The sequence below is a fragment of the Chenopodium album genome, chromosome 2 (assembly GCF_948465745.1).
Source record: "Chenopodium album chromosome 2, dcCheAlbu1.1, whole genome shotgun sequence".
Lineage (NCBI taxonomy): Eukaryota > Viridiplantae > Streptophyta > Magnoliopsida > Caryophyllales > Amaranthaceae > Chenopodium > Chenopodium album.
Window position 1 is genome coordinate 12,859,346 of NC_137835.1, and position 20,173 is coordinate 12,879,518.

The window sequence follows — 20,173 nt, forward strand, 5'->3', positions numbered from 1 at the left end:
CACTTGATTAGTGAAACTCCCTCTAGATTGTTAGAGTTCAAGACTCCTTTTGAAATTTTAATTGGCAAGCAATCGTCGTATGAGTATATTAGAGTCTTTGGGTGTTTGTGCTACGCTCATAATCAACGATCTAAGGGTGACAAGTTTTCTAGTAGAAGTCGAAAGTGTGTATTTTTGGGTTATCCTTTTGGAAAAAAGGTTGGAAAGTCTTTGACTTGGAGACTAAAGAAATTTTAATTTCCCGTGATGTGCAATTTTATGAAGATCAATTTCCATATAACACTCATAAGGTTGGAGAAATTCAGAGGTCTACATATGAGCATCCTTCGGAAGTTTTTCATGATGATGAATGGGGTATTGAATTGCAATATTGGGGTGATGGTAGTGAAGAAGCAGCCCCGCGGCAGGCAGAGAAGTCCACGGCAGCCAAGCCACAACTGGGTTTGTTGGGTTTTCCAGCGACACCCCGCGGGAACTGGTGCGGAGGCATGTAAGACGCCCAGCAGGATTTCCACAAAGCGCAAGTCGCCTAACACCAGCCCCAAGCAGCAGATAGCAGGGCAAGGGAGCCTCGAACAACAGATAGCATGGCAGGGTTAGCCCACCTTGAGTGATCTTGAGGTGCTAGAAGAAGCTCCGATCAGCGACTCTATGGGTAAAGGCAAGTGGCAAAAATTTCCCTCTGTTAAATTTCGTCACTATGTGACGCACACCATCCGGAATAATAAATGTCCATCTCTTTCTCATCGTTCATCCATGTCGTCTTTCTCAGGTACAGTTTACCCAATAACACGTTTTGTTGATTCTCATTGATTTTTCGTGAAATATAGAAAATATATTGCAGCAATTACAAGTAGCAACAAACCGAAAAATCCAAAGAAGCAATGAAGAATGAGGGATGGAGAAAGGCGATGGCCGAAGAAATAAGGTGCTTGAAGAACAAGGCACATGGGTGCTAGAAGATTGACCACCTAGTAAAAAGGAAATACGGAGCAAATGGGTATACAAAGAAAAGTATGATGAGCATGGAAATCTTCATTGATTGAAGGCTAGACTAGTCATATTCGACCATCATTAGATTGAAGGTCTAGACTACAATGAAACATTTTCTTTGGTGGAAAAAAAGGTGACAGTTGAAACTTTCTTAGCAGTGGCAACATTGAAGAATTGAGAATGAAGTTCATCAAATGGAAGTCCATAATATTCAAAAGTACCAAAAACACATATTCGCAACGCTTTCCTATCGACGCTTAGGGAGAGCCGTCAGATCAAATTAGAACTGTCCCGTTTTGACGACGCTTTTTATTGTCAAAAATAATATCTCGTCAATTTTCTGTGTCAAAAAATAAAAAACTGCACGTGACATCTATAGTATTCGTCACGCGAGCAGTTTTTTGGGAATTAAAAATATCACCCCGCCTTTATTTACTCGTTGTTGTATCTTTCAACCTCAAACCCCTAAATTGGCGAAAACGGTTCATCTTCTATTCTCAGCAAGATATTAATCTATCTCATTTCGTGACTGATTGAAATTTTTTCACTCAAAGATTCAAATCCTTATCGTATTTTAATTTTCTTTCTTCTTAATTTTTTAATTTATTTCTAAGGTTTCTCTTAGATCTTGTTGTTTAAGTGCATGATTTGTGCTTAATTTAAATGGCTTGGATGTGTAATCTCTATTTCCTTTCGTTCTATATTCCTCTAATGTTCTTTCTTTTATTTTTTGCATGATTTATTTTCTCCTACAAATTGAAAGTTGTCTCCATTCGAATTAATGAGCATTTATGGTTTAATTTTGAATCTAGGTTAATTTACGGTTAAAAGAAATAGCATAGCCATATGTTTTGTGTGAATTTTAAAGAATTTTCGATTCAATCAATTGAATTAGAAAATTTGAGAAGTAAATTTCTAAAGAGAAATTGTGAAGCAGTAAGAAATGAAGCAAAAACAACAAAACTGGAATACTTAGACAATAAACATTACTTGATATTAAAATGACAGCTTCATGCATGTTCCTTTTGAATGTATTTTAATTGTGGTTTGATTGATTTTTTTTTTTGTTAATTTTTTAATTAGTTTTAATTAAATTCAATTCATCTTTTGTTAGTTGTTGCTCTTACCTAGCAAATTGTGTCATATACGGGTCTAAGCCACAACTGCAACTAAGAATGAAATAGAATCCACTTCATAAGTCCAAGTAGGTTTATCCCAAAATCATATTGGAAATGTGCATGGTACACCCACTCAAAATACACGGATTATGGAAATGCGGAAAAAAAATTATTGTGTACAATTATAAAATACACGAACAAAAAAATTCAAAATGATACCCTTCTAGATTTAAGAGATTCTTTGATTGTTTATACTCCTTGATTTATAGAATTAATTTTTTTAAGTTGAGCGCTAGACGTCGCCCTCAAATCTCCAGTTAACGCCCGAAAAATAACAATTACATACTTATCCTTATTGTAAAAATAATTAATTTTAGGAAATTTTTTAATTACCACCCAAAAATGTAACCATTTTCGAACTAACCACCAATATAATTTTTTATTTAAATTACCACCCCTTAAATTAAATAAATGCTCATATTACCACCTATTTCAAAAATCCGGTGGATTTTCCGTCTGTGGGCCCCACCTTACGCTCAATTTGACTGATTTTCCCCTGATTTTTCTCTTTAAAAACGCTCTTCTAACTTCAATTCACATTTTTCTATTTAAAATTTGGTATAATTTGGTGAAGAAAATTTGACTTAAAGTATAGAGAACGTTTTTAAAGAGAAAATCGGGGGAAAAATCAGTCAAAAGAGTAAAAATAAGTGTTAGGTGAGACCTACAGACAGAAAATCCATCGGTTTTTCAAAATGAGTGGTAATTTGAGCATTTATTTAATTTAAGGGGTGGTAATTTAAAATAAAAAATTAAACGGATGGTTAGTTCGAAAATGGTTACATTTTGGGTGGTAATTTAAAAATTAGGAAATTTTAGAAAATAACACCTGAAAAAAGACAAAAATTTGTTTTTAACACCACAGAATCTCAAGGTTTTATTATAACACCACTTAAAAAAATTAAATTTTGGTTTCACCACCTAAGTGGTTAAGACGTTAGAGAGACTGTTAGTGGGCTCCACTGTAACGGTAATTTTTTCAAATTTTTCTATATAGTTGCGATATCCTACAAACACATTTAATTGATGATATGTGTACCCAAAATTAGGGCTCAAATTTTGCGAATTCACAATGAAATTGGTAATTTTGTCTGCTATAAGCATCATTCTTCACGGAAGCAAGAATTGTTAGTTGGTATGAAAATCAGTCCATGTGATTGCCGAAAACCCTAATTTGCTGAAGAATTGTTAGTTGGTATGAAAATCAGTCCATGTTGTTAAATTAATTGCATAATTCATTTATGTTGTGTAAGTAATCATGTAATTCGTACTTATTTCATCAGAAAAGTGTGTTAATTGTTTTCATATTTGGGGAAAAATGAATTAAGGGTTCATCGAAAAATCGAATTAGGGGTTTTGGTTTTTAGGATTATTGATTGTTTGATTTCCTTGGTGCAGTTGTTTGTTTCTTCATACTTTGAATGGTTTTTTGTTATTGTGGATTGCACATTGATGCAAATGTCTGTCATAAGTTCCTCTCCTTCAAGAGAGAAGAAGTGCAAGTGTGGAGTACCCTTTGCAAGGCTCACGTGTTGGAAAAGGGAGAACCTAGGAAGGAAGTTTAGAACATGTAAGTTTTATGATCCTGTAACTGAGAGCAGGGGCTGCAAAGCTTTTGAATGGGTTGATGAACCCGATGGGACATCCTGGCAAACAGAGGTCATCAGCAACTTATTGTTGGACAAGAAGCTGTTGAAGGGAGAAATTACTGACTACAAGAGGGAAGTTGATGACCTTGGTGGACAGATGAGGTGTCTTCTCAATGAAGTGGACAGCCTAAAGATGAAATGTAAGGCATTAAACTCGGATAAGAAGAAGATGAACAGAGAGATGAATGGAAGATCAGAGCACTCTGTTCTTTGTGTTGTTGTTGGGATTAGTTTTGTCATGATGGTGATGCTAATTATTGGTGGGTTAATAATGATTAAAATGTAATTTATCCTAAGGCATGAATAGTTTTAGCACTCTATTTGTAATGGTTTAGTAGTGGCATTGAACCACATTTGCAATCTAATGTACTCAATTACTTTTGGAGGGAGTGATTATGTATGCAACTATTTTCCATAATTTGTCAAGTATTGAAAGAAAATGAGCAAATTACTTGCATTGCTTAACAAAATGAGCTTTTTCAAACCTAAAACCAAAGTTGAAATTGATTAAAATAAGCTTACAAAGCTTAAAACAACAGTAGCAGTTCAAAATAGAACCTGAAATTGTTAAATATTGTCTACTGCATCATAATGTTCAAAACAACAACAAAAGAGTCTAGGTGGGAAACTGGTTACAACACTAATTTCATTGAGTCAAATTTACATCCTTGAAAGTCTGCAGCTTGGATCTTCTTGTCTGAACCCCATTTTGCCTCACTGTTTCTTTTCCTCTGGGTTCTGGTTGACTTGAAGAAGCGGTGGTGTAGACAACCATTTGTGTCTCCCCAAAACCAAACCCAGTGATGAGTACCTTTCACGTCGAATCATAATCAAATGAAGCGAAAGTGTGGAAAGTTTAGTGTTGCGGAAAGTTTTAATTCTTTTCGCTTCTCTCTGTTTTTGAAAACTTATTTTAAGAAAACATCCAATACAGTTTGGTTGGTCCATGATATGGGTCCAATAGTAGTGTAGTTGGATGGGGCTTGACAAGACCTTCCCGACAATATATTATAAGCCCAATTCCGATGAATATTGAGGAAGTTATGGCCAAATTACTGAACTGGGCCCGCTTTGAGCCTTATATGCGGCCCAATGATCTATAGGAGGGCCTAATATGATTTATCATTCCTAATGCAATTAGGAATGGTTTTAGTCTTCTAGATTCTTCTAGAAGGTTCTTTTCATTCCTAATTCAATTAGCATTGATAAATTGACTTTTGTTGACTTTTCAGAGTTTTAATTAAAATCAAAGAACATTTTTTAGGGAAAGATACGATTTTATCCTCCTGTACGGCAAAATTTATCTGATTTTAGAAAACGCGTTAAAAACAGGATTAGCGCCTAACGCCAGGCATTGGCGCCTGGCGCTAATTTTGGCGCCTGTCGCTAATTTTGGCGCCTGGCGCCAATAAGCTGGCATTGGCGCCAGCTCTGTTTTAGGTGCGCCAATGCTCTGTTTTGTTAATTTTATCTTTTTGGCTAATTTTCTCTATAAATAACGTATTAAAAACTCCGTTTTCATTTACCTACAACCAGTTTTCAATTCTCTCTCATTCTCTAATTATTCACCATCTCTCTTTCTTTCTCTTTTTCATTACTAGCTTTTACATACAAAATTCCGCATTCGCAAGACTTAGAAACACCTAGCCATATTCGAAGTTTTTTTCACCCCAGACGTGAAAGGTTTTAATTTCTGAGGGTTTGGTCCCAAATCTCTCTTTCAATTATTTAATTTAATTGTTTTGTTTTATTATTTTCCTTGAAGTTACTAACGTGTGTATTTTGTTATTAGAAAGAGGTACGAGGCATCAAAGTAAGTACTTTAATTGATTTATTGATGTTATGATGTAGAATCATGTTTAGATTGTTATTATGATATTCCTAGAATCATGTCTAGGGTAATTTTAATATCAAGTATGATTAAAAGTACGATGCCTTTTATGTTCTTCCTAATATTTATGATTGTTAGTATCATGTTAGGTTTACAGCTTTGATTTTTATTGCTTAGTGACATGCTAGGGTTTGTTATTAATCTTGTTAGTATCATGCCTAGGATCTTGCTATTTTTATTATGCTTTAACATGATTTATGATTATTTTTATAATTTTTTTGATTATGATTATAATTTTATTATTGCTATAATTATTATTATTATTATTATAACTATTATTATGATTATGATTTTTATTATTGATGATTATTATTATGTTGCTTGATTATATTATTTTTATTGCTTGATCACGCCTTTTATGCATGTTTAAAGGGAATTGGTACTTGTAATCACGCTTATATAAGATAATTAATAATCTTGTTTAGGGTTAATTTGATTATAATCCAAGTGATCGCCAATAATATATTTATTTGTGCATTAAAATTCAACCAACATAGATAAACAGGTTTAGTGTTAAACCTATTAATTGCATGTTAATCGAAAAGCGCACATGAATACGATCAGAATAAAGAAGAGGCCTATTATTAGGGCAGGTTCAATCTCTTTTAGGTTGGATTTGTACCTTCATACCCAAACCCTTACTTGGTTCAAGACCTTATGGAGTTCACGATCTCTTGGATCGTTAAGGGGTGTAACCTTTACCTTGTGAACGGTTTATAAGTTCCTAAAACTTGTTGGCGACTCTTTTGCTCTATCTTCTTCCCTTTTGGACGCCACTGTACTTAAGTGTATGATCACAGTGGGGTTCAAGCTAGGGGTTAACGCTTGAAATTATTCCCTACAGTTTTTGGCGACTCCACTGGGGAGGATTTCTATTTTAATTCCTGAATTTGTTTCGGCAATGATTTAGAATGAGTGGATGAGACTCGAAACGTTCTAAGTATTTCATGTGCGTAATTTTGATTAACATTATTGTCATATGCATAAAAAAGATCTCATTGGAAAGACCATCCGTAATGAGTTAAAAACATAGGATTTTACACGTAGGAAATTTGAGAAATATCTTTCACAACTAGGACCGAAATAACACCGCGCGAAACAGGTAAATTTTATCGAGCACGGAAAGCTGCTGAGGCATTTGGGAAGTAGCGCCAGGGGCCAGAGCATTGGCGCCAGACTTTTAGCCGTAGCGCCAGACGCCAACATTAGCGCCAGGCGCTACAGCTAAAAACTGTCGCCAGTCTCTGTTTGCTGGCACCAACTTCCCCCAATACCGAGCCAGAAATATGCGTTCTAATTTTGACCGGTTTTTCGTATTGTTTGCTCGATCCTACTTCCTGATTGAATTTTTTTTCTCACTTTTCTTGAAACCCATATGTGTTCTACATATGGACATAACCCTCTGGGAATTCATGCTCCATCTACCTAATTGAACGCTCTGTGCAACAAAGGGTACATCCGAGAATGTTGAATTCACCAAACCATGGAAGCGAGTTTTTTTCTAAGCTCGCGGTGTCCCATCCACTCGCGCCAACCCTTCACGGTTAGGCTTCCGCGCGGTGCATTCGAACAATTAACCATGGACCCTCTATTGATTAAACCATATCCCGTACTTTAGAGAACTAGAGCCATGGTTAGGTTGCAAACTCATTGCATCATGTTGTGCCTACTTGACTAATTGTGCATTATTTGTTGTGCGTATATTCTATGTTTTCTTAACCGTTTGTTTGACTTGTGTTGAGATTAAATAAAGTAATGACTTAAAGAACTTTGCCTAATTAATTAATTAATTAATTAATTTGAGTCAATAAAGTCTAATATTTTAATCAGAATTGACCTAGTACGACTTTAGGCATACCCCAGTTGATTAATAACACCGAAAACAGTCTCAGATTGAAGCTCCCCCATTGGCGCCAAAATCTGAGCTGTAGCGCCACCCTATGGAGTGTGGCGCCTGGCGACAGCTCTGTCGTCTGGCGCCAAGCTTCACAGTGTGACGCCAATACTGTTGTTTGGCCGACAGTTCGGATTATTGGTCGAGTCATCACCTAGAGTCTAATTAACCAGTTTTCTAATTAATTCGGTTAATTTTCGCTGTCAATAACACCTTTGTCGAGTCATTAATTGAGTCTAGTCACATAGTCTAGCCACATGGTCATGACACGAGTCTTAACATGTCACTTACACTCACTAGACTTAGCACACACTTTGAGTATATATCACAATGACCATGTCTTAGGTTCATGCATGAGTCGGTATTTTCCGTCATTTGAGTTGGGGGGTACATTCCATTCCTAATTTTTCATATCCCTCCATCTACATCATTTTCCTTCACATTCTATTCCAATCTTTCTTCACTTCCTCCATCCATTGCATGTTGAATAAATTTTGAGTCAAGTAATTAACAATGAATATCCCCAAATTCCTTTTCCACAGTACTTGGTCGAGGAGAGAAGGGCGATTAATCAAGGACAAGCTCTTTATTCAGATCTCACTTTTTGATAAACCGATTCGTCAAAAGAGGAAGGCTAAAAAGATAATGGAAAGTCAAGAAGAAGTCAATGAGCTTAGGAACCAATTGGTTACCGTGACTGAGACACTGAAGCTACTCACACTTAAGATCAATGATCCCGTGAAGCAACAACAAATGAACCTCATGCAAGAAAGTTTGAGCAAGCTATCTAGTGACTATAAATTTCAGGACATGAGTTCACAAGGGGTCTCGCTGGACAAGGAACTTCTTCCGCATAAGTTCAACGCCACTAACATCCCTTCAAGGCAACAGATAACCCTTACTTCCATCTAAGAGCTTTCGAAACTATAATGATTATTAAGGGTATCGATAAGAAGGTTTTCCCTTCTCTGTTCCCACTATCTCTCGAAACCGTTTGTCAACAATGGTTCTTTTCCCTCGAAAAAGAGAAAACCTCTACCTGGGAATCGATAGTAAACCTCTTTCGTTGATAGATACAAGTGCAATATTCAAGTTGAAACCGATCATAGACAACTTGAGATGCTAAGACAAAAAGAGAATGAAAGCTTTAAGATGATTGAGGTCCCCACCGAAAAGCAGTCTGTGAGGATATTTATCAAGAATCTCCAAGAAAAGTATTCGAAGCATTTAAACTATCAACACAATCTGAATACTTTCAAGGCCGTTTATGACATCGGAATTGAAATCGAAGACGACCTCGCAAAGCAAAAAGCTACTAACAATAGTAACCACGGTGGCTGGAAAGGAAAGAAGAACAACAATCCTTCTTCTTCCGAAAACGTCCACTCTAGTAATAATGTTAGTACCTTTGACCATAATGGTGTCTTAGCCATGGACAATCAAGGATCTAAAAGGAAACCCAGACGAGAGTTCACACCCATTAGAATTACCTATGATGCTGCTTTTGATCGTCTCTATGATCGAGGATTAATCAAACCTATTGGCCCTACCGAGGATCCAACACCAGAAAATTGGTCTTCGAGATGGAATCCAAACGAACACTGCAAGTACCACCAAGGTAGGGGTCATGCTACTGAGAGCTGTTGGAAGCTAAAGGAGGATATCCAACATTTGATTGATAATAACAAGCTTCCCATGCCTCCAGTTAATAAGAAGAGAGGCGAGCTTCAACGACAAGATTTCGTGACCTCTTTGTTCTATTTCTTTTTTTATTTACCCTTTCCCCAATAAGTCTAGCATAAGCACCTTTTTATTCTCCTTAGATTTATTTTGTAGGATCATTATATATTTTCTTTTAATAAAATGAGCATTTATTTCCTTATATATGATCATTTCATTATATTGCATTAAAAAAAAAAAATCATGTCGAATTAAGCACAATGTATACCAATGATTTGAGGCACCCCTTGTAGCCACATCATATTTTCTTTCACCCTTCAAATATACAACCCTTTCTTCATAAACCACTTTGAGCCTCGTCTAACGATAGACCCTTCTTTTTTCAACCTACATCTACCTAACCTTGGGATGGGATGGTGTGCAACTTATGTAATTTCAAAAAGGCTTGAGTAATTCAAAAGATTAAAATAGCAAACAAAAAAAAATAATAAAAGTGTACAAAAGGGCAAGTGTTCCAATGTCTTTGATATGAAAATATCTTTGATATGAACACGTCTCAGATTGCGTCTCTTATCGAGTGCTCGGTACCGTGCCTGAGAAACATGAATGCCAAGTGAGTGATAGACCGCATGATCGGGATTGCCTACACTTTTAAAAATAAAATAAATGCTAAAGCAAAAAGAGCTAAAAAAGAATAAAAACTCAAGCATAAAAATAAAAAGATTCAAAAGCAAGGTTGCACACCTTGGGGGCTTATCTAGGGTCTTGAGCCTTTATCCCTTTCTTCTTCAAACCTTTAGCCTAACCACGTTACAAGCCTTAAAAAGACCTTTTTGAGGTATACACACACTTGTGCGAGGTTCGGCTAGAGCTACGTTCGACCTGATTCCTAACGGATACGTAGGCAACCTCACATCGAGGTGCGGCCGTAATAAACATGCATTCATATTCACATTCACATTCACACACCACGATCATATCAAGGGATCTCCTATGCTCATCCCTATCCATGTAGAGCTAGACTTGGGGGCTTGATCCTTATATCATTAGCTTACCTAGCCTAAGAGTCACCACCATTTGACTCTTTTAACAAATAATATCTTTCCACACACTTAGCCCTTGCGGCCTAACTTTAGAATCACTATCACACACCGCACAGATACATGACCAAATATACTTCCCTTAGGAACCCTTTGTCATGAAATCATAACGTTAAAGTATGCCTTGTCATATCAAAATTACCCATCAATCATAATTGTCATTGCATCACGAAGTATGAAGTGCTTAGCCTCCGTGCCTAAGTTACCCAAATACTTTCATCATGGAGTCAACCATTGAGATAGCCTAGGATGGATTAATCCTTGCACCTTGAGAGATAGTATCAAACAACATTTGACTAAGCTCATTCAACATGCATCTTCAAACTTTTCATTCTTTTTTCGCGTCTTTCTTTTTCGGGAGAAAGTTGGTACCCTCCACAAAAATGACGAAAATTTTTTGCTTTTTGCATTTTTGGGTCACATTGAGTCAACACTATGCACACATGGGTCATGAGTCACACGTGTCATTTCACTTCGAGTCGAGTCAACCTCGATTCAGTCAATCATATCGAGTCAAGTTTATACTTTGAGTCGTGTCAAGTCAATAAGTCAAGCGACGCTAAACCTTAGGTCAACCCTAAGATGATTAAAGAGATTGGCAAAGTTCTATAGTCAAAAATAAATACAGGTGCAGCAAAATAGGGGAGACCCTACTCCAATTCCTGGCGCCAGAGATATCTCAGCAGCGACAGAGCTCGAAGCCTCTTAGAAAGGTGATTTTGACCTCATACGGCAATTTCGGGTTCCTTAGCACGCCAGTTAGCCCCTATAAGCAATTTGACATGATTAAGTAATCAGTTTAATTACAATCACAATAAGTGATCGACCTGATGAAAGATCATCTCACTTAGCTTAAAGCGCCTAATCATGGAGACATCGACATACTGGTTTTAGCGGAAGCAAAGTTCAGGCGAGCTTTAGAGATCGACAAACGTTGGTCTTCGGAAATTTTTCTTCAGAATATTATTACAACAAATGTTCAAGTACCGAAGCTCTATTGTTCAGAGACGCGTGAACATTTCCATCAAAGCTCTTTTGCTCCAGAGACGCGTGGGCATATCATTCAAGCTCTTTTGTTCAGAGACGCGTGGACATATCATCAAAGCTCTTTTGTTCAGAGATGCGTGGAAATTTCCTACAAGATCTTTAACTTTAAGACGCGTGAACATATCCAAAAAAGGAAGCTCTTTGTTCAGAGACGAGTGAACATCGAAACAGCAAGGTGGCGTTCCCTAGATTGTGAAGAGTTGTCACAAACAACCGAGGATTGTTTCAAGAGAAGCAATCTTCGATAGTATTCCCTTGGACGTGGAATATTATCAAAGTAGAGGAGGATCATTTCAGGCGAAGCAATCTTCTATATTGGAAGCAGTTACAAGCGTAGCGGTTTTTCAGGCAGGATGACATTCTCTAGCTTGCAGAAGGTCATCAAAACAATCGGTTACTTTCAGAGACGTGTGCTCGACGGTGAAAGATATACATTTCTTAACTCTTTTATCTATTTAACTAAAGCTAGTTTTGCAGGTATCGGCGTTACAAGAGTGATTTAGGATCGCAAAATGTTCTGAATCATTCTCCGTCCCTATCGATACTTTGACTTTTGTTTACGAAACTTGCATTTCTCCGAACTCAGTCAAAGTGTGGGCTTCTGTAGACACCCATTTGTGTCTCCCCAAAACCAAACCCAGTGATGAGTACCTTTCACGTAGAATCATAATCGAATGAAGCAAAAGTGTGGAAAGTTTAGTGTTGCGGAAAGTTTTAATTCTTTTCTCTTCTCTCTGTTTTTGAAAACTTATTTTAAGAAAACAGCCAATCCAGTTTGGTTGGTCCATGATATGGGTCCAATAGTAGTGTAGTTGGATGGGGCTTGGCAAGACCTTCCCGACGATATATTATAAGCCCAATTCCGATGAATATTAAGGAAGTTATGGCCAAATTACTAAACTAGGCCCGGTTTGAGCCTTATATGCAGCCCAATGATCTAGAGGAGGGCCTAATATAATTTATCATTCCTAATGCAATTAGGAATGGTTTTAGTCTTCTAGATTCTTCTAGAAGGTTCTTTTCATTCCTAATTCAATTACCATTGATAAATTGACTTTTGTTGACTTTTCAGAGTTTTAATTAAAATCAAAGAACATTTTTGAGGGAAAGATACGATTTTATCCTCCTGTGCGGCAAAATTTATCTGATTTTAGAAAACGCGTTAAAAACAAGATTAGCGCCTAACGCCAGGCATTGGCGGCTGGCGCCTGGCGCTAATGTTGGCGCCTGGCGCCAATAAGCTGGCGTTGGCGCTAACTCTGTTTTTGGTGCGCCAATGCTCTGTTTTGTTAATTTTATCTTTTTGGCTGATTTTCTCTATAAATAACGTATTAAAAACTCCGTTTTCATTCACCTACAACCAGTTTTCAATTCTCTATCATTCTCTAATCATTCACCATCTCTCTTTCTTTCTCTTTTTCAAAACTAGCTTTTACATACAAAATTCCGCATTCGCAAGACTTAGAAACACCTAGCCATATTCGAAGTTGCCTTCGCCCTAGACGTGAAAGGTTTTAATTTCTGAGGGTTTGGTCCCAAATCTATCTTTCGATTATTTAATTTAATTGTTTTGTTTTATTATTTTCCTTGAAGTTACTAACGTGTGTATTTTGTTATTAGAAAGAGGTACGAGGCATCAAAGTAAGTACTTTAATTGATTTATTGATGTTATGATGTAGAATCATGTTTAGATTGTTATTATGATATTCCTAGTATCATGTCTATGGTAATTTTAATATCAAGTATGATTAAAAGTACGGTGCCTTTTATGTTCTTCCTAATATTTATGATTGTTAGTATCATGTTAGGTTTAAAGCTTTGATTTTTATTGCTTAGTGACATGTTGGGGTTTGTTATTAATCTTGTTAGTATCATGCCTAGGATCTTGCTATTTTTATTATGTTTTAACATGGTTTATGATTATTTTTATAATTATTTTGATTATGATTATAATTTTATTATTGCTATAATAATTATTATTATGATTATTATAACTATTATTATGATTATGATTTTTATTATTGATGATTATTTTTATGTTGCTTGATTATATTATTTTTATTGCTTGATCATGCCTTTTATGCATGTTTAAAGGGAATTGGTACTTGTAATCACGCTTATATAAGATAATTAATAATCTTGTTTAGGGTTAATTTGATTATATTCCAAGTGATCGCCAATAATAGATTTATTTGTGCATTAATATTCAACCAACATAGATAAACAGGTTTAGGGTTAAATCTATTGATTGCATGTTAATCGAAAAGCGCACATGAATACGATCAGAGTAAAGTAGAGGCCTATTATTAGGGCAGGTTCAATCTCTTTTAGGTTGGATTTGCACCTTCATCCCCAAACCCTTATTTGGTTCAAGACCTTATGGAGTTGTCGATCTCTTGGATCGTTAAGGGGTGTAACCTTCACCCTGTGAACGATTTACAAGTTCCTAAAACTTGTTGGCGACTCTTTTGCTCTATCTTCTTCCCTTTTGGACGCCACCGTACTTAAGTGTATGATCACAGTGGGGTTCAAGCTAGGGGTTAACGCTTAAAATTATTCCCTACAGGTGGTATGTTGGTTGGACCTTTGCTTGGTTGGTTAACTACTAGAACATTTCCTCTTGCTCAATGGTTCACAACCTGGTTGTTCTTGGGAGAAAGTTTTGTTTGCAATGCTGCCTGGACCAGCCCCTATTGCACTCCGTGTTGAGCATAACAGAAAAAAGAAAAGGTGAAGATGATACAACTATTTAAAAAAAAAAAAAACAAAATCCAAATTGAACAATTTTCAAAGGCTACCTTTTGGGCAGCCCTGATCTTACTCTTTTTCCTCTGCTCAACTACCCATGGTGAATTTAAAGGGGGTCTCCCTGCAGATTTTTGCTCACTTTGTTCAGGAACACTAGGCTACTTGCAAGTCCTGGCATAGTGGCCTAAACCACCACAATTTTTGCATTGATTCTTCCTTTTCTTTCCTTCTTTTTGCCATCCTGCTGCAGAACTTCCCCCTCCAGGCTCCAGCTTCCTTTTCTTGGATTTGGGCCTTATAGGTTGCACCTTAAAGGCTGGTGGTTGAGGCTCTCTCATGTTAACCCTGTCCCAATGCTTTGGGCCTGGCATTGGTTGAATCACAGGCTCATATGCTGCTCTGTAGGTTGCCATACTGTAATAGGGGCTCACATATTGCTCAGCATCACTTCTTTGATCCATTGTGTAGGCAAAGGCATGAACACATGGCAGGCCTGTCAACTGCCAGTGATTGCAAGAACAGGTTAAGTTTCTTAAGTCAACAAGAACTTGGTCATCCTTGAGCTGCACTTCACAAGTGTCATCCCTGGCAGCTTGAATAATGCAATTCCTAGCCACATAGCTCATCCTTTGAAACAACTTATGAACATAGGGGGTAAATTTGCTTCTGATTTCCTTACAGTCCTCCCATTTCTCATTGTTTCTCCTCATCACGTACCTCCTCATCCATTCCATTTGGGTGAGGATTGGTTTGCACTACTAGAAAACAGGGAAATAGCGACGGACTACTTTCGACGGACCAATTATTCCGTCGGGATTATCGAATTTTCCGACGGATTTTAATTCCGTCAGATATTTCCGACGATTTCTACAAATCCGTCGGAAATTTCCGACGGAACAAAAATCCGTCGAAATATATGTGCTTTCCGACGGATTTTTAGTCCGTCGGAAATTTCCGACGGAATTTTCCGTCGGAATATATTTTTTTAAAAAAAAAAAACCTTAGAAACCCTAACACTCGTGTTCAATTTCCGCCTTTTCTCCCTGTCTCCTTATCTTTCCTCTTCTCTCTCCTCCCCTTCTCTTTCGTTCTCACTCCTCTCTCTAAATCTCACTCCCCTCTCTAAATCTCCTGCTCTTTTTCCTTCTTCTTTCGATCTCGTTCTCCTTCTTGTTTCGATCTCGTTCTCCTTCTCTATCTCTCCTCTACTCTACTTTCCCCTCAAATCTCCCACCATAGCCAACACTAACCACCGACATCAACAACGAACAACACCAGCAACACCGACATCAACAACACCATCGCCGACATCAACATCAACAACAATATTCATCTTTTTCGCCCTTATTCTCTCTCTTCATGCTTAAAACAAAGGTTTTCGGGTCAAATTCGACCATGAAAACTCTAGATCTAGAGTTTTTATGGTCGAATTTGGCCTCTTAAACCCAATTTGAAGGTTATGTGTGGCCGAATTGAGGTATGTATCTTTTTTTTCAATTTTGATTTTTTTTTTGTTGTTTTATTGGATTTTTTTTACAATTTCTGGTGGTGGAAGGTGGTTGTTGTTGGAGTTTGGGTTTTGTGGGTAATGGTTAAGGATATCAATTTTTTTGTTTAATTGTTTTTGTTAATTTTTGGTGGTGACGGTGGTTTTCGGAAAAAAACAGTGGTGGTTTTTAGGTGGGTGGTGGGGTGGCACTACTACAAAATTGGTCAAAGAGACCCAATATAAGAGACCGGTTAAGTGCATAACAGGTCTCTTTTAGAGGAGAGACCCATTATTACAGGCGACATGTCTCTCGACATATCAAAGAGACCCGTCATTTAAGAAAATAAGTCTCTTGGGATTTTTGTAGAAAATCGAGGAACATAGAGAGACCCTTCATCTTAGATGACAGGTCTCAAGTAATATCCAAGAAACCCGTGATTTAAAATAACCGGTCTCTTGAATTTTATTATTTTAATTGAGAAATTAGAGAGACCCGTCAATCTAAATAACAGGTCTCTCCAATTGATTTTCCCACATGTAAGCAGCCATAAAAGCCCATAACCCTAAAATCTCTTCATTTTCTCTTTCTTGCCCACCGCCTCTTCACAGCTTCCACTCTCACCTAATCTCTTTTATTTTAATCTTCTCTCTCTTCTCCCTCCTCTCAACTGTCTCGTTTTTTTTTTATTCTAAAGAGAATCTCGAACAGCAAGAAATACAAATTTCAACCTATACTTCTTAATTTCCTTATGTCTTTCTCAATTTCATGAAGTTATAGATCTATCACTACGTTGAGTTTGTATTATTTTTCGCTATTAAGTTTTGATCTTAATTTTTTTCGTTTTTCAATGAAAAATCTGAATTTGTTATAATAATTGCTTTTAAACTTCATTTTTTGTGTTAAAAAAATTTGTTGGTTTTTCGTTTAGTCATGATAAAAGATTGTTTCTGTATTTTTTTTATTTGTTTTTTGAAACAATTTGTTTCTGTATTTTGCATGTTAATGAATTCGTTTTAACAACTTTTTTCGCCTATGAAATCTGAATCTGATATGTGTTTCCAATTTTGTTGGGAGTTTGGATGTATTTTTTCATTCCCTTCTATGTGGTTCTTTACATTTTTTTGCTTATATCTTTCATATATTCAGATCTAGTATTTTTCGTTATTATCGCTCACTTTCATATGGAGTCAGATCTTATATATATTTTTTTAAAGAAGATCTTATATTTTTCATTATAATTAAGTTCGTTTTTGATTTTTGATTTCATTTTCAATTTCAATTCTTTAGATTTAAGTTTTGGTATATTTATTTTTGTTTTTAAAAATCTTTTTGTGATTTTCCTGACAAATTGTTGTGTAGCTTGTTTGTGAAATTAGTTTTTTTCCTTTGCTTTGGTTTTTTGTTCAATCATCATATTAAATGAATTTTATTTTACATCTGGTATTTCATTAGTAAAATTGAACAATTTCTTCTTTTTTTTAATAAAAATTGTAAACGAAATTTATTTATTTTTTCCTTTATTCTGATTTATTTTCTAGTTAATAATATCTATTTTTTAATTATTTTTTTACATGTCTTTATTTGTGGTTGTAGGTAATGATCTCTCAAGTTTCAAGTTTGAACAGAAGAAACTTATAATTGAAGATCTTTAAAGTTTCAATTCGTCATTTACAGAATTTTTTATTTTTATGTATTCAATTTTCATTGATGTATCATGTATGTACTATGTATGTAATAATTTTTAAGGTTTATGAAATACAAATTTATTTATTTTTTACCTCCGTATCTAATAATGGAAACATTAATTCAATTAAATAGGTTAATATTAATGAATTGTTATTATAAAAATAAAATAACCTAATTTTTTTTTTATTTAAATTGAGACCATATAGACCCGTTAGCTTGAAAAAGCGGTCTCAATTTTATCAAAAAGAGACTGCCTAATAAAGATAGGTGGCCCCAGTTTTAAGAAAACAGAGACCGCTTTTCTTATAAAGACAGTCTCAATCTTCTCAAAATTGAGACCGCTTATCTTTAAAAGGCGGTCTCAGCTTTCTCATTCTAGAGACCGCTTCTAAAAAGCAGTCTCTTTGCCAAAGAGACCGCTGCGCTAGAGATCGCCTCTAAGGCAGTCTCTTTGGCTAATTTGGACGGGTCTCTTTGGCCAATTTTGTAGTAGTGTGGTTTGCTTAGGTTGGGGGGTTTGGCCGAATTTGTAAGGGTTAGGGTTGTAGATCTGGGTTTGGTATGGGTGGGCTTAGGTTAGGTGAGGAGTCGGATCTTTTAGGGTTCTGGTGGAGGTTTCGGTGGGTTGGTGTGGGGCTAGTGCTGTGCGGTGGTACGAGTAGGTGGGTTGGTGTGGGGTTGGTGTTGTGCGGTGGTGACTGGTGGTGGGGGTAGGCTTTTTTTTTGTTTTTTTTAGAGAATTTTCCGGCAGAATACAGTTTGTCGGAAAATTCCGACGGCCTTTCTCAGGCCCGAAAACCTCTTCAGACGGGCTGGTTTTCGTCGGAAAAGCGGTTCTGATAGTATTTTCGTCGGAAAAGTGCATTTTTCCGACAAAGTATATTGCGACAACCAGTTCCGACGGAAATTCCGTCGGAAACGGGTTTTCCGACGGAAAACGAGGTGTTTCCGACGGAAAATTTCTGTCGTAATTTGGCTGTTTTCTAATAGTGTTGTCTCTTGCATCTTTAATAACTGCATTAAAGGTCTCACACATGTTGTTTAGTAACATGTTGTACCTGAAGTTGCCACTCCTTAATTTCATTCATTGATGTTTCATATTCAAGCTATGGACATAACAGTAAGAGTGTATTCAACTATTGCAGAATATGAATAGATAAATGAAAAAAGCAAGAGTGTGATCAATTACCTTTGTTGTTGCCCTTGCAGCACTCCAAAAAAGTTCCTTGAACACTAATCCAGTGAACTTCAGCTTGAAATTTGCCCAAATATGCCTAACACAGAACCTAGTTTCTGCATTAAGCACTACTTGAGCAAAAGCTTCAACCAACCCCTGTTTTACAGCATCCAAATACACCAATCATTATTCAAATTTAATTAAATGCAGAACACACTAATCACAAGAGAGATAAAAACATTTTTACCTTCTACCTGTCTGACATGAAGGTGAAACCTGCACCATCTGAACTTCCAAGAGTATTTATCAATGAATCTAAGAACCACACCCATGTCTCCTTGTTTTCTGCCTCACAAGTTGCCCAAGCTATAGGGTAAATGCTGTTGTTCCCATCTTTAGAGACTACTACTGAAATCTGCCCTGGGTAAGCTCCTTTCAAGTGACAGCCATCCACCCCAATAATGGGCCTACAACCATTCAAGAATCCATCCTTCAAAGCCCTCAAACACACAAACATTCTCAAAAACAAGGGTGGCTCAGGCTGGTCAATTCCATCTATAACTACATTACAACCTGACCCTGCGTTGTATTTCATTAAACCCTTCCCATAATCCCAGACCCTTGCATATTGCTCCCTTGCAGAACCAAAAGTAATCAACTTATCCCTACATCTAGCCATCCAACACCTGCAGTAGGTCACTTGAACTCCCAAATCTTGAAGAACCCTATCTCTGATCTGCTTAATCTTCCATGTAGGGTTACTTCTGAACTCATCAAGGTACCTCTCTGCAATGAATTCTGCAGTCACCTTCTTGTTCTCCCTGCATCTCAAACATTTGTGCTTTAACCTCATGCTCTTAATTTGCCAAGTCTCCTTCCTAACTAACTTTCTAGCATGTATCTTGAAGTTGCACCTCACTCCACCCTTGCAAATACACATAGGCATCCTACTTGTCTTTGTCTGATACTTACATCCACATATGTTCTTACATTGAACAGTAATCCTACTACTATCATTGTGTAAGAAGTAGTATTCATACCTATTCTCAATTGCATGCACTCTAAGGGCTTTCCATCCTCAACACTGAAGCACTGCTAAACTTAAGTCTATTAACAAGATCTACAGGCCTTGTGAAGTCAGTTTTCTCATTAAACCAAGGACTGTTGTCCTCTTCATCGGATGAACCATCCAGGCTCCTAAGCTGAACTGACTCTCCCTCAAGTTCTGCCTGCAGCTAAACCTCACTAACATCCAAGTTCTCATTCAGCCTTGACCTAGGATCCTTTGTAATCCCCTGGTCATGTACATCCAGTTTCTTCCCAAGACTCCTACTTACCTTCTCCAAAATCTCTTCAGAATTCTGTATAAACCACCTCTCATCACCACTATCATGCTCCTCCTCACCAGGCTCCCAAGTTATATCAATGTCACTCCTGTCAGTTGAAGAATACCCCTCATCACTCCCAGATTCACTGCCCTCATTAACATCTTCAAAATCCAAACCCTTGGCTACAGATTTCTTTTTCCCCTTCCCCTTATCCAACACCTTCCTACTACCACCTACCCCTTCACTCTTTACTGTCCCCTTCCCCTTATCTAACAACTTACCACTAGAAGCTACCCCTTCACTGTTTTCTAT

The 20,173-nt window shown here is 36.8% G+C and overlaps 1 protein-coding gene across 1 annotated transcript; it reads right to left on the minus strand.

Moving 5' to 3' along the window:
* Positions 1–18,384: 18,384 nt before the first annotated feature.
* Positions 18,385–19,479, minus strand: LOC145568690 (uncharacterized). Its single transcript, XM_081628116.1, has 3 exons — positions 18,862–19,479; positions 18,546–18,689; positions 18,385–18,462 (listed from the first exon to the last, which is right to left on the minus strand). Exons 1-3 carry the CDS (start codon positions 19,477–19,479, stop codon positions 18,385–18,387), a joined length of 840 nt encoding a protein of 279 aa, XP_081484242.1.
* Positions 19,480–20,173: the final 694 nt, after the last annotated feature.